General features: G+C 38.6%; 1 protein-coding gene and 1 long non-coding RNA gene across 2 annotated transcripts in view; one reads left to right on the top strand and one right to left on the bottom strand.

Annotated features, from left to right (window-relative positions):
- The window catches only part of LOC135220174 (uncharacterized), an 89,827-nt gene extending 77,249 nt beyond the window's left edge, over positions 1–12,578 (top strand). Inside the window, exons 4-5 of the mRNA XM_064257463.1 lie at positions 9,917–9,974; positions 12,056–12,578. Coding sequence (XP_064113533.1) covers positions 9,917–9,974; positions 12,056–12,246 — 249 coding nt within the window. The 3' untranslated portion in view covers positions 12,247–12,578. The remainder of the gene's footprint in view (positions 1–9,916; positions 9,975–12,055) is intronic.
- LOC135220171 (uncharacterized) lies at positions 1,405–5,533 on the bottom strand. Its single transcript, XR_010315593.1, has 5 exons — positions 5,310–5,533; positions 2,827–3,112; positions 2,471–2,533; positions 2,099–2,161; positions 1,405–1,753 (listed from the first exon to the last, which is right to left on the bottom strand). It is a non-coding gene; the product is annotated as an uncharacterized LOC135220171 (long non-coding RNA).
- Positions 12,579–14,675: the final 2,097 nt, after the last annotated feature.

Here is a 14,675-nt window from a genome sequence, read left to right as displayed (position 1 = left end):
ACAGGAGAGCAGTTCAGTTTTCGTTCATGTTTGTGAGAACCGTCATGGCATGAACGTCTGTGAAAAAGATTGTTTATTTTTATGTTAACTGGAAAAAAATATAATCAGACTTACCTTTCCCAAACAAGGCTTTTGTGGAATATGAATATATAAACTCGATCCATTTATTTCAAAGGAACTATGTAAAATGTTTAGATTTTAGGAAAGTAGCTAATCCGGACTTAGCAGCAAAGTGTGACCTCGCCTCCATAGACAAACAAAGACTTGTAAATGGAGCGCTGATCTCATGCAATGTCAAGTTTTGTCACTACAAATCAGTTCTCTCGAAGATGCCTTACAAAACTAAAGGCAAAACTGTTAAAGATTTATAACCTAAGTTTCATTTTTCCTCGTGGACATCGGCTATATATATATGAATTTTTTTTATCATATCACCGTTATTTATATACAAGCATTAAAACTACACATGTCCTTTAATATCCAATTCGCTCTACCTTGGAATTAATATATTTTCATATACAGTGGTACCTTGAGATACGAGATTAATTCGTTCCGGAACCGGGCTCGGAACTCGAAAAACTCGTATCTCAAATCAATTTTTCCCATTTAAATTAACTGAAATGTATTTAATCCGTTCCAGACCTATGAAATATACCCCCAAACCATCGTAAATAATGAAGAAAACACACATATAAATGTAGAAATATAGTACAAAAAAATTATACAGTAATATATTTTAGTAATGAATAGAATTAAAGTAAAATAAAGAAAAGAAAAAGTTAATTTAATCTAACCTTGGTGACAGTCGCGTGCGGGCGGCTAAGGGAGGCGAGTGACGGAGGGGGAGGGGTGGACGGCTACATTAGTCCCGTTACGTAAACAGGAATTTTCCTAACAGAAAATGAAAAATGAACATTAAAATGTAAACTAAAACTAAAATTTAGCAATGAATAACAAAGTTACGTAACACAACAAAAAGTTAAGAACACGTAATCTTACCTTGCTGACAGGCGAGTGCGGCTGGCTAACGGAGTCGAGTGGCGGAGGAGGAGGAGGAGGAGGGAGCAGGGAGGGGCTAGTCCCGTTAAGTAAACAGCATTTTTTCGAACACAAAATGATAACATTAAAATGTAAACTAAAACTGCATTTCCTTAACTTTAATAAAAATTTGCACTTTCCTTAACTTAAATTTGAAAAAAATACTAAATGCACTTTAAACTTAAAACTTAACCTAAGCGATACGTAAGTTTAATCAGCACTTGTTTTCTGCCTTTTAGAATCACTTTCGGCACTTTATTTGCGCTTCTCTTTAACAAAAATTTATCCAAAGAGCTTTGCTTCTGCCTCCCTTTTAGAATGTTCCGGAAATGAGTCAAACAAGTGTCATTAACCCTGGACAGGTATCGCTATTTCGCTACCCCGTTAAATGTAATGTGGGTCAACCTCGACCCGAGCGTCTAGAAAATTTTGCCAAAAATCAGTAACTTCATTTTTGCTGTACATTATAGTTTCTAAAATTAGTTTAAAGATAATACTATATTACTGAAGAGATAAATAATACCCATCTACAAATTTGATATTTATTACAAATATTAAAAAAAAATAAGTATATAACAAAAAATAATTTACAAAAATATTTATAAAAAATACAAAATAACCTATATAAGAAAATAAATTGAGGGAATCCTTCCTAAAACTACAATTTACAAGTCTCCACAGCCAGAAAAGGTGTCGGACCCATAGAGGTCAAAATCTGAAAAGAGAAAAAAAAGGTAAATTTTTTTTGCCTCCAAAAACTGGCAAATTTTCACGAATTTTTTTTTTGTACCTAAATGAATTAGGAAGTGGCTGATTTTTATACAGAATAAAGTCATATTATCATAAAAAGTAATTATGTAAAAATATTTGGACAAAGATGATATTAGCTGTTATATCAGGGGCCAAATCTAAAGTTCACTTTTTACCTGCTATTTTCACCATGAAAATTTCTTATAAAAATGGCTGTAACTACTATAAGATATGGTATTTATGCCTGAAAATCTACCAGAATATCACAAATTCTATAGAAAACAAGAATATATAGCGGTATGCAACTTACCTAATTGATATATACAGTAAATGGGCCCCCACCCACGACAAGTGTGACGGCCAAATTTGCTACCTGAAATGGAGGAATGGAATGTAATTTTCAATGTGATATCTAGGTACCTAATTATGCGTAGATTTGCATTAGACTATTATGGTAGATTTCTGGACGTTTCAACATTATTTTGCAATCATCAAAAAAAAAATCTGACCCATAAAACTTACTCTAATGTATAGGTCATTTGTTGACCTCCTTATTTTACCATGAAAATTTCTTATAAAAATTATCTGTAACTACTATAAGATATGATATTTATGCATAAAAATCTACCAGAATATCACAAATTCTATAGAGAACAAGAATATATAGCGGTATGCAACTTACCTAATGGATATGTACAGTAAATGGGGCCCCACCCACGACAAGTGCGACGGCCAAATTTGCTACCTGAAATGGAGGAATGGAGTGAAATTTTCAATGTTACTTAGCTATATAATTATGCATTGATTTGCATAAAACTATTATGGTGGCTTGCTGGATGTTTGAAAATTATTTTGCAGTCATCAAAAAGAAATATTTCGAAAAGGGAATATTTTAGAATATTTGGAAATATCGACAAAAATGAAAAATAAACTATTGCAGTATTTTAGGTAAAAAAATGGATGATATATATTTTGTAAAGATTAAAATTATAGCATTTATGCAAACAAGTTGTAAAAAAGTTTCATGATGTAACTTACCTACGTACGAGGCACACACTTCGGACACAAGACAGTTTGATGCTGTAGGAACACAGGCCCGTTTGCATCGCAAACATGCTGTGTTCGTCTTGTGGTCGTCTCTAGATGGGCAACTTCGGCAGCGAACACGCTTGCGCAGCTTGACGTGGCCAATGGCAGGAAGATGTCCCTGCTACGTGTCAGCCAAATGAAACGTAACTGCCATCAAAATCATCGCTTTCATATTGAGCAATGACTTCATTGATTTCGGCCGTACTCAGACCTCTGCGTGCCCTAGAAGCCATGACTGAAAAAAAGCAAAACATTAGAAATATGCACTCGAAAAAAAAATTAGAAATGAGCACTTGAAAAAAAATTAGAAATGAGCACTCGAAAAAAAATTAGAAATGAGCACTCAAACGGAATCAGCACAAACATTACCCCGGACCGGGCACGTACGCGATACAATACACCACCCTCCAACATATTCCAGTAATAAATCAAACTATACTAGCATGAACCTTGTTTCTCTTCGCAATGTTTACCATATAACTTTGCTTAAAAAAAAAAAAAAAAAAAAAAAAAAAAAAACAAAAACACACACACACACAAACACACAGAAAGGGGCATTCGAAAGGAAATGGATCAAATGTCAATATATGGGATCCCAGCCACTTCCAAGGTCGGTCACGCAGGTGTTTACGCACAACAAAAGAGAGAGATTGAGAGAGATGTTTACCACAACAAAAGAGAGAGAGAGGGGGGGAGAGAGATGTTTACGCACAACAAGAGAGAAGGAGAGAGAGAGAGAGAGAACTTTACTTACTACAGCTTTCAGAGATGAGATGGAATTATTTATATCGCGAGAGAGAGAGAGAGAGCGCTTTACTTACTATAGCTTTCAAAGATGAGATAGATTCATTTTTAGAGAGAGAGAGAGAGAGAGAAATATGCGAAACACTAAAACAAAGGATGAGAGAGAGAGAGACCCACAAATATACGAAACATAAACAAAGGATCAAAGAGGCATTAGAGAGAGAGAGAGAGAGAGAGAGAGAGAGAGAGAGAGAGAGAGAGACCCAGAAATATGCGAAACACTAAAACAAAGGATGAGAGAGAGAGAGAGAGAGTGAAAGAGAGACCCAGAAATATGTGAAACACTAAAACAAAGGGAGAGAGAGAGAGACCCACGAATATACGAAACACTAATCAAAAAGGATCAAAGAGGAGAGAGAGATGAGAGAGAAGATGAGAGAGATCGAGAGAGAGAGAGAGAGAGGGGCAAAACATTAGAAATGAGCACTCGGAAAAGAAGGTAAACAGAATCTTCGCATACAATGGCCCAGAGTACGTACGCGATGAAACAACGCGCCAACCTCCAACATATTCCACTATAAACATTTATACTAGCATGAACAAAACTATACTGACATTAACAACAGTACTAGCATGAACACTTTTCAATTTCAATATGCTTCGTTTACCTAATAATTTTGCTTTTTTTCATAAAAAAAAAGAAAAAAACGGGCATTCAAAGACGCATGGATTATTGGCAATATGGCACCTCAGCCACTACCAAGGTCGCGCACACGTTTGCTACAAACAGCATACGAAGTAAAACGTCTCCCGTACATGATTGCGCACATAGTAAAACATTTCCCAATATAAAAAAAACTATACTATTAGCTATTATGCCACAGTCATACACGTATTGGCTACGTAATAACTTTGCTCTTCGCAAAAAAACACAGAAATTAGCACTTGAATGTCACGTGACCATAAGGGCATATGTAAGTCGTAGGTAAGTGGCAGGCATTCACAAAGGCATTCATTTTATAGAAACATCATCCTCCGACATATTCCAACAGTACAAAATACGATTGAAATGAACAATACTCAGTATCCGACATTTATCTAAAAACTTTGCTTTTTGCAAAAACTTCAAAAAATGACACTCGAAAGAAATTAGACAATATTTCTGCTATGTGACATCTCTGCCGCTCCCAGAGTTGCTCACGTGACCCATAAACATCCCGAAACAATTTACAATATAAAAAAATACACTAATTAGCTATTATGCACACAGTCCGACATGAATTGGCTACATAAGAACTTTGCTATTCGTAAAAAAAACACAGAAATTGGCACTACAATGTCACGTGACCTTGAGCGCATTTACGACGTGATAATGCATTCACAAAGGCATTCATTTGATAAAAACATCATCCTCCGACATATTCCAACAGTACATAACACGATTAGAATGAATAATACTCAATATCTGATGTTTATCTAGAAACTTTGCTTTATGCAAAAAATGCAAAAAGTGGCACTCGAAGCAAATTGGACAATATGGCGGTATGTGGCATCTCTGCCACTCGGTTTGTGGTGTGTTACTTAGATATAGGACCCAGCTAGACTTTCCAACACAACAAAGTCACATGACTATACAGAGTGTTCATTGAGAAACTGTTAGGTAATAACTTTGATTTTCGATCACTAACCTTTCTACTAAGATGTGGGTCGTCCTTGACCCTAGTGGTTCCTCAGAAAATAGGGATGCACTGAAGAGAGGGGCTGGGACGTCTGCTCACCATCAAACCTGACAGTATACTAGACCGTCTGCAGGTCGATTACACCCGCATTGGACATGGGTGATAATTTATGGGAAAAAAACATGTTTTTTGAAACACTCCTTGGGTCGTGCAGGACCCACGATATCTGTCCAGGGTTAAATAACGCTGAAGCACGACTAGTCGAAACTTTTTCTAGATGTTTCTGTTCAATGAAACTCGAAAGTGTTTCCCACATTGCTAACATGTCTTTAATTTGACTTGTAGGAATCACTTCCTCCGGCTCTTCCTCCCCCTCGCTACAGCTGCTAATCTCTTGCAGGGCCTTCGTATGTTGCATCACCTGCAGCTCCTTCAACTCCTCAATTGAGAGTTCCTCCTCATGTTCCTCGACGAGTTCGTTGACGTCGCGCGCCCTCATCTACCTCCAGACCCATCGACTTTCCGAGGGACACAATCTCCTCCACCGTTGCTTGGGGTACGAACTCTTCGAAGTCCCTCTCTGAAACAGCACCAGGCCATAGCTTTTTCCACGCCGAGTTCAAGGTTCGTCTCATTACCTCTTGCCATGCCGAGTCAATGATACGTAAACATACGACGATATTGTAATGCTCTTTCCAAAACTCTCGAAGGGTAAGCTTGGTGTTCTCTGTCACCTCAAAGCATCGGCGGAACAAGTGTGAAAAGCTTTTTAAAATTTGCAATGACCTGCTGATCCATTGGTTGCAGGATGGAAGTCGTGTTGGGTGGGAGGTAGAGGACTTTCACAAACTGGAACTCCTCGAGAATGTCATCTTGAAGACCAGGTGGGTGGGCCGGAGCATTATCCAAAATTAATAAGGCTTTCAGTGGGAGGTTATTCTTTTGAAGATATTCCTTCACTGAAGGACCGAAGACGAGGTTTACCCAATCTGTAAAGAACTGCCGCGTAACCCATGCCCTTGCATTCGCGCGCCACATTACGTGCAGTTTTTCTTTCAGAATTTTGTGTGACTTGAACGCTCGAGGATTTTCAGAATGGTAGACTAGCAGTGGCTTTACTTTACAGTCACCACTAGCATTTGCACACAATGCAAGGGTCAGACGGTCCTTCATGGGTTTTTATGGCCTGGCATCTTCGTCTCCTCTTCGGTGATGTATGTCCTCCGTGGCATTTTTTTCCAAAATAATCCCGTCTCATCGCAGTTAAAGACTTGTTGCGGGATGTAGCCTTCCTCCTCAATAAGCTCAGCGAACTCGACGATGTACCTTTCAGCTCCCTTTACATCGGCACTCGCAGCTTCACCATGCCTCACCACCGAATGAATGCCACTTCTCTTCTTAAAATTATCGAACCACCCACGACTTGCCTTAAACGTGTCTTCTGCTCCCCTTCTGAAGTTGATGCCTCTTCCTTCTTCAAATCTGCGTAAATAACGCAAGCCTTTTCGCAAATTATACTCTCCGTCACTGTATCTTCCGCTAGTTCCTTCTCTTTCAACCATACCAAGAGCAGCTTCTCCATTTCTTCATGGACATTTGTCCTTAATTGCGACAGAATTGTAGTTCCTTTAGCTGTTTTTGCACTTTTGATGGCATCCTTTTGCTTTAGGATGGTACAAATGGTCGATGTGCTACGCTCATACACCCGGGCCAGTTCCATCACTCTTACACCACGCTCATGTTTTTCTATTATTTCTCGCTTTACCTCTATCGGCAGCATTCTCTTCTTCTTTTCGCCACTCTCCTTTGCACGTACTTTCTTTGGCCCCATGATGGTAGGTAAAAAAGTTCACTAATTCGTGAAAAAACAGCGAAACACGAGTACAGCTCACAACAACTTAAATCTGTCGGCCACACGTGCGAGTGAGCTCGTGGGATGCTCCCAGCTGATGCTGCCCGTGAACGCCAACTAGCGGTGGCGTCCCTGAACCAACTCGGATCTTGGGACACAGCTCGGGTCTCAAGGCAAAATTTGGACCGAATTCCACCTCGGGTCTCAAAGCACTCGTATCACAGGACGCTCGTATCTCAAGGTACCACTGTACCTATGTTAACCGAAGGGGAATTTTTAAGTTAATAATTTCGTCCTCTCGTGGATTCAAACCAGCGCACAGAGGAGAAATCAGGACTTCCGTGACATTCGGTTAACATACATGAAAATATATTAATTCCCTAGTAGAGCGAATTGGATATTAAGGGACATTTGTAACTTAATGCATGTACATATATATAATTTACACACACACACACACATATATATATATATATATATATATATATATATATATATATATTTTATATATATATATATATATTAATATATATATATATCTATATATATATATATATATATATATATATATATATATATATTATATATATATATATTAATATTATAATATTATATAATATTATATATATATATATATTATATACTGCTCGTCCCTCAGTATACAATGTGAGGGTGTGTTACAGACCGACGTCTGCTACAGGTTCGATATTATAATAAACAAAAGAATTCAACACCAACAGTTGAAACTAGGGATAAGAATATAGAAAAACAGAACAAAGGTTTATTTACAAGCTTACTAATAAAGGTAAATGCAGAATGGTTTTTCCTATTTACGTAACAAAACTAAAATCTTACAATGCATGAACTGGGGAAACAGTGAGGTAATGAAAATACTTGCTGGCCAGATTTTCAGTGGTCGAAAATTAATGCTCGAAGCGATGGCTTCACAAAGGAGAACTGTAAAACTATAGACGTCTTCTCAACTCCGTACTGCAGAAAGCAATCTCTATTCTTGAATCTTGATACTCGAAGGGCAGGAACTCCTCGAAACCTCTTGTAGAACGTTTCTTCTCTGAAGGCTTGCTCAACGTCGGAAAACCTCTGTCATTCTCTCTAACTGGACGACTTGACTCGAATCCGACCAAACTCTCGTGCGCCGACTTCCTCTCTTATCCTTCGTCTGTTCCTTCTTCTCTAATCTCTCACTGATGATCTGATCTCTCCTACTTCGTCAGTCGTATATATACGGCTACCTGGGGACATGGCCTACCAGCGTACGCCACAGGCTCCTGAGATGACTGGAATGTCTTAGAAGGATCTCGACGAAGTATAGCATCAGAAATCGCGGCGTTTCTCACGACACGTCGGCGCCTGTCGAGTTCCATACCTCACCTGACGATTCTAGAACAATCATGAGAACAGGTGCCTCCAACACGTGCGCGGATACATCCTTGTTGCAGACCTACTCGAAGAAAATGTATTTTCATCTCCTTTAACTTATCATTCGTCGCTATGAAGCGATTACCATGACAGGGTGTGACCTTCTGGCACTCTTTGTCTGCAAAGAGATTGCATTCTAGCATCAGTACTAAGGCGATGGACAAGTTGGAAAATGTTACAAATTACTTGCTCTTAGCATTGCATATCAAAGATCTCTCAAAGGGGCGGGGGGGCCTGCATAGAATGATTGGGATCTTATACAGAAAGGAATTCTACATTGCTTGAGTAACTAGGGTGATGTTTAATATCATTATTAGCATGTCAAGGGGAATTAATTGCAGCATTGAACCAAAATTGGGGAGTGAGAAGCTGAACCAAAAAGGGGGAAAGTTGCCTGGGAAGGATGAAACGAAATATTGACTGTACTAGAAATTACTCTCACAGTACCTGGAAATCCTGGGTTTTCTTGTCTTCTCATGTACTGATATTTCTGTGCACTATGGACGGTATAAGAACACTTGTGGGATCCCCAGAGGAAGCAGAGTAGCAAAAAAAAAAAAATAAATAAATAAAAAAAAAAATAAATGAAAAAAAAAAAAAAAAAAAAAAATAAGGTGGGGGGAGTGGTGTTCTGCAGATGAGAAGTATCTGGCCTCTAAGAAAGTTCTAAGAGCTTCTGAGAACGAGCGGCTGTGGCCCCGTCCTTTTAAAATTTCGGCCTAGAGAGGCTCTTCCCTCTTCAGGACACCTGTGGAGATTCATTCAAGAGCAGCCGATGGGAATGAAGAGAGGGTTTAGAGAGAATAGAGGCTTTCAGTTCATAGGGTGACTTGAGAATATAGGAAATTATTTACTTTTACTTGGTTCTGGCTTAAAATCCTGAAATATATATATATATATATATATATATATATATATATATATATATATATATATATATATATATATATTTGTGCATGTGCGAAGGAATGGCTGAGCTTGAACTCTGACTGTGAATGTTAGGAAAAATGTTGAGGCGATTCGATAAACTCATACAGGAAAATTGCTACTGATTTCAGTAAGGATGCTACATCAGAGGTCTGAATTAATTTCATTTTTGTAACATTCAGATGAAGATACTCAACAGACGTATGAAATTATTACCATCTTTTTCATTATCTAGATGAGGATGCTAGAGCAGACAAATGAATTAATACCAATTTTTAAAGCTTTAGATAAGGGTGATACATTAGGCGTATGAATTAGTTCCCTTTTTTGCAACATTTAGATAAAGATACTACATAAGATGTGTGAATTGGTACCATTTTTTTTAACCTTCTTGCAGAAAGCTGGTGGAACATCTACCTCTTCAACAACAGCTGCCCCTGGTCCTGCAGCTGGAGGTAATGAACATTTGTCTTTTCTGCTCTGAATATCAATGCAAAATTAATTAGAAAAACTTGAGAGGTATCTCTTCAAGGGATTCTTTTCGTTATTCATGGACTCGACTTTCACTTATTTGATGAGATTGATTTCTTTCTCTTTTTATATTTTAGCTATATTGGTATCATTTCATGAGAGAGGCCAATGTCAGGCCGGGGTCGTCTCTGGCATTCAGCTGGTATTAATGCTGGTGTAGCTCTGGCTTATTGCGGCGTTTCAACCTTCTCTTAGGTCATCTTCATGGCTGGTCAGCAGTAGAAGTGAAGAGATGGTGTCTGCATGCCGATATTTATAGCAGCTCGAATCCTAGAGCTGAGTTTTCATTGGTCGAGCTGGTCTGGGACAAAGTCGGAGATCTCTAGTCGATGGTTGCAGGGATTCAGCCATGCGAGCAATCGAGTAGAGTATCCAGGAATGAATAGCTGGAGTCCTACCTGCGGCAGGAGTCTTATCATCCTGCTGGTGCTCATGGATATTTATATTGTTGGGTGGTCGTTCGCTGCTGATCTTCGGGCGCCGGTAGGGAGGAGAAACGTTTCTTGGGTAATGTTCAAGTTAGGTTTCTCCTTTCCTATATGGAGGGCTTCCAGGATTCGCAAACGTTGGGGATCAGTAGTTTGGTCAATAATTTCAATATTAGGTATAATATCGCTCCTTTTTATTCTTATTATTCTTATGTTATGGGCAGTCCTGGCGTGATTATAAATGGCTCCTTCTTGGGCGTGGCAGGAGATGAGGAACAACCCAGCGGCCCCCCTTGAAGAAGATGAACGTGTTCTACCGGTACACGTGCCCCGTCCTATAATATAAGAATAATAAGAATAAAAAGGAGCAATATTATACCTAATATTGAAATTATTGACCAAACTACTGATCCACAACGTTTGCGAATCCTGGAAGCCCTCCATATAGGAAAGGAGAAACCTAACTTGAATATTACCCAAGAAACGTTTCTCCTCCCTACTGCCGCCCGAAGATCAGCAGTGAACGACCACCCAACAATGCCAGATATCCATGAGCACCAGCAGGATGATAGGACTCCTGCCGCAGGTAGGACTCCAGACATTCATTCCTGGATACTCTACTCAAGCGCTCGCACGGCTGAATCCCTGCAACCATCGACGAGAGATCTCCGATTTCGCCCCAGACCAGCTCGAACAATGAGAACTCAACTCTAGGATTTAAGCCGCTATAAATATCGGCATGCAGACACCATCTCGTCACTTCTACTGCTGACCAGCCATGAAGATGACCTACGAGAAGGTTGAAACGTCGCGATAAGCCAGAGCTACACCAGCATTAATACTAGCTGAATACCAGAGACGACCCCAGCCTGACATTGACCTCCCTAATGGAATGATACCAACACCGACGACGACCCCTGCTTGAAGTGGACCAGAGGAATGCCTTTTCATACACCAGTATTCTGATAATACCAGTGTACTGATAATACCAGTTTTTGATCAATAAATCCTGTTCTAAATAAAATACCACTTTCAGCATTATCCCCAATATAAATATTGGCCAATTATTGCAAGTATCGCTGAGGCAGAAAAGCGAGTTATAAGAAAAATAGAGAAAATAATATATAAGATTAATTCGCTGAATTCTGCCAATTTATTCAACAGAAATTGTTTAAAAGAGGGTCTTCTTCCAAAATATTATTATTACTATTTATTATTTTATTATTCAGAAGATGAATCCTACGCATTCATATACAACACGGCAACAGGGGCCATTGACTTGAAATTCAGGCTTCCACAGATTATTAATGTGTTCATTCGAAAGGAGTAACAGAATGCAATGGGAAATGTAGAAAGAGAAGCTCAGTTCCTATAAAAAACAGATGAATTGAGAAATTGATAAATAAATGGATGAAAGTGTAAGTAACTCATTAAAATACAAGAAAAATAACTGTATTAAGGTAGTAAAGCAATGTATCTTCGCTTGAACTCAAAATATATGTAGATTCCGTCAGAGCCATCACACCAGTCGGCGTTTCCAATGATTAATACCTACTTAATAATTTTCTATACCGCAGGTCTGTGCACAGCTTGCAACCCTGCAGACTCAAGTACTTGGGGCATAATACCCGGGCAAGTGGGTTGTTCGTCTTTCAACATGTGCAGTGCCAACGGAGTGACTACCCAGATGTGCGCGGCGACCCTCGTCATGAGCGACACTGGAAACTGTAATTTCCCTTCTGCGGTTAACCAAGCTTGTCAGTGCTAGGACCATTTCACGGTTCATAGCTGTTGCGTACAAATGAAGTATCAAGTCTATTTACACCCAAGTTAAGATTCTGCAGATAAGTAAGGACGATTCTTAAGCAAAGAACAGCTAAAAAAATTTCTGGTTTTATTTATGAAGTTCAAAGTTTTACTGGTAAACTGATTTATCAGTCGGTAAAAAAAAAAGCTCTGTAAAATTCTGAGTCTTTCATTTGAGGAATATTCCTAAACTGTAGAACTTAATTCATGTTAATTTCTAATGAAGAATTCTTATTGGTCAGTGTTTGCAAACTAGCGCAGGCGCATTTGATGTGATGAATATTATAAATCACATCGAGGGCTTTTAATATATGTTCAACTTATGTTAGTATGGACTAAGTGTTTAATTTCATAATGGAGTGTTTATTTTTCAATGGCTTTAGCAAAAATTTTACGAATATGTATATAGGAAAGGAGCTTCAAAAATTATTATTGCCAAAACCTATCACTGTCACTGTCAACAGAGCAGTTATGTATTTTCTCAGCGCGTTTCTTGGAAACAGGTCCTTTAGTGTTTAGAAAAGGTTAACCAAACTTTTGCATGAATTCTAACCGCAAATAAACATTCGGGTGGTTTTTTAAGCCAAAATCAACATTGAAAAAAATTCTTCAGGTTCAAGGATGTGATACCAACTGAGCTGCAGTCATCTATGGTGGCCTGCATAAGCGATCCGACATAGACTACATTAATTGAAATGAAGCATAGACTTATGCAGCCAGTTGCGAGTTAGGTTATTAAAATGTTAATGTCATTGAGAGATTAGGCCTACACGTCAATTTCCTATATTCTGATCCAATGACAGGGCATAGGCCTACTCGTCAATTTCTTGTATTTTGAGGCAGTGGCAGGGCATAGGCCTACACATCAAATTCTTATATTTTGAGGTAATGACAAGGCATAGGCCTACAAATTAAATTCTTATAATTTGAGGCAATGGCAGGAAATAGGCATACTTGTCAATTTTTATGTTTTGAGGCAATGACAGGGCACAGGCCTACAAATTAAATTCTTATAATTTGAGGCAATGACAGGACATAGGCCTACACGTTAAATTCTTATATTTTGAGGCAATGACAGGGCATAGGCCTACATGTTAAATTCTTATATTTTGAGGCAATGACATGGCATAGGCCTACACGTTAAATTCTTTTATTATGAGGCAATGACAGGACATAGGCCTACATATCAATTTCTTATATTTTGAGGCAATGGCAGGGCATAGGCATACACGTCACATTCTTATATTTTGAAGTAATGTCAAGACATAGGCCTATATGTCAATTTCTTATGTTTTGAGAAAATGACAAGGCATAGGCCTACACATAAAATTCTTATATATTGAGACAATGACAGTCTTCTACCTGTATCTGTTGGAAAATAGAGTAGCTTTTAATCAATGTACACGTATAGGCAAGACCCCATACACTTAAGTACATGCGTGGGTGGCCAAGTCTTAGGACTGTCTCACCCTTACACACAACTATCAAACTATGAAAATGAAGGCTACGGTAGGAAGGCATCATAAGGCTAGACAAATATATAATAGTTGAAAATTTATGCATGAGATGATCCAAACCTCTCTCTCTCTCTCTCTCTCTCTCTCTCTCTCTGCGCGCGTGTTGTTACGAGAATATTTTAGCGCAGAATATATTCCTAAAGATCTCGATTACTTTAATTAAAATAAATGACTAAATTTCAATTAACAATAATAGGCATATAATTCTTTACGCCAGTTTTTATGAATAGGCCTGTTTATTCTGCAATGCTAGAATATCATAAGAAAATTTTTCGAAGATACTACAAGCATCATAACATCAGCAACAAAAACAAGAATAACCACAAGAACCACAATAAAACGGCTGAATATAAGATAGGCCTATAATCCAAACGTCATTAGCTGCGTAAATCGACAAAAAGACAGGGAAGAAGCAAACTTTTCCCCTCGACTCCCAAGGTCTAAAGCGAATCCTCTTAAGAAGGATTATATCTGCGGGAAGCATTTAATGGGACTTACATACCGGTAGATATGACAACTCTGCCTTTTCTACCTGGCCCCACCAGAGCGATCTTAGAAAAGTAATAGCACTATAGTAGGCGAAATTCCTCAAAACGGCAATCCTGGTACTGGTATAGAGATCGCAACTCCAGGTATATACCCTCTATGGCTCAAAATGACGCCGAAAGATGCCTTTTCCAGGTGCTAATCTTTGCCGGAGGCAGACAACTGGAAAAGGGAGATTTGGGAAGGGAAAGTGCCAGGCCACCAAGGAAACATATTTGGGCCATCATGATTTTTGCCTGGTGAACACATCGCCACGTGATCTGTCAACTCTAACGACATCTATGCCCAGACTCATCTCTGCCCGAGGTAATTTAAGGACCAGAGACTG

Source organism: Macrobrachium nipponense, chromosome 1 (genome assembly GCF_015104395.2).
Source record: "Macrobrachium nipponense isolate FS-2020 chromosome 1, ASM1510439v2, whole genome shotgun sequence".
Taxonomy (NCBI): Eukaryota; Metazoa; Arthropoda; class Malacostraca; order Decapoda; family Palaemonidae; genus Macrobrachium; species Macrobrachium nipponense.
The sequence above is the reverse complement of the archived record's forward strand: the minus strand, read 5'-3'. Positions and strand labels throughout refer to the sequence as shown.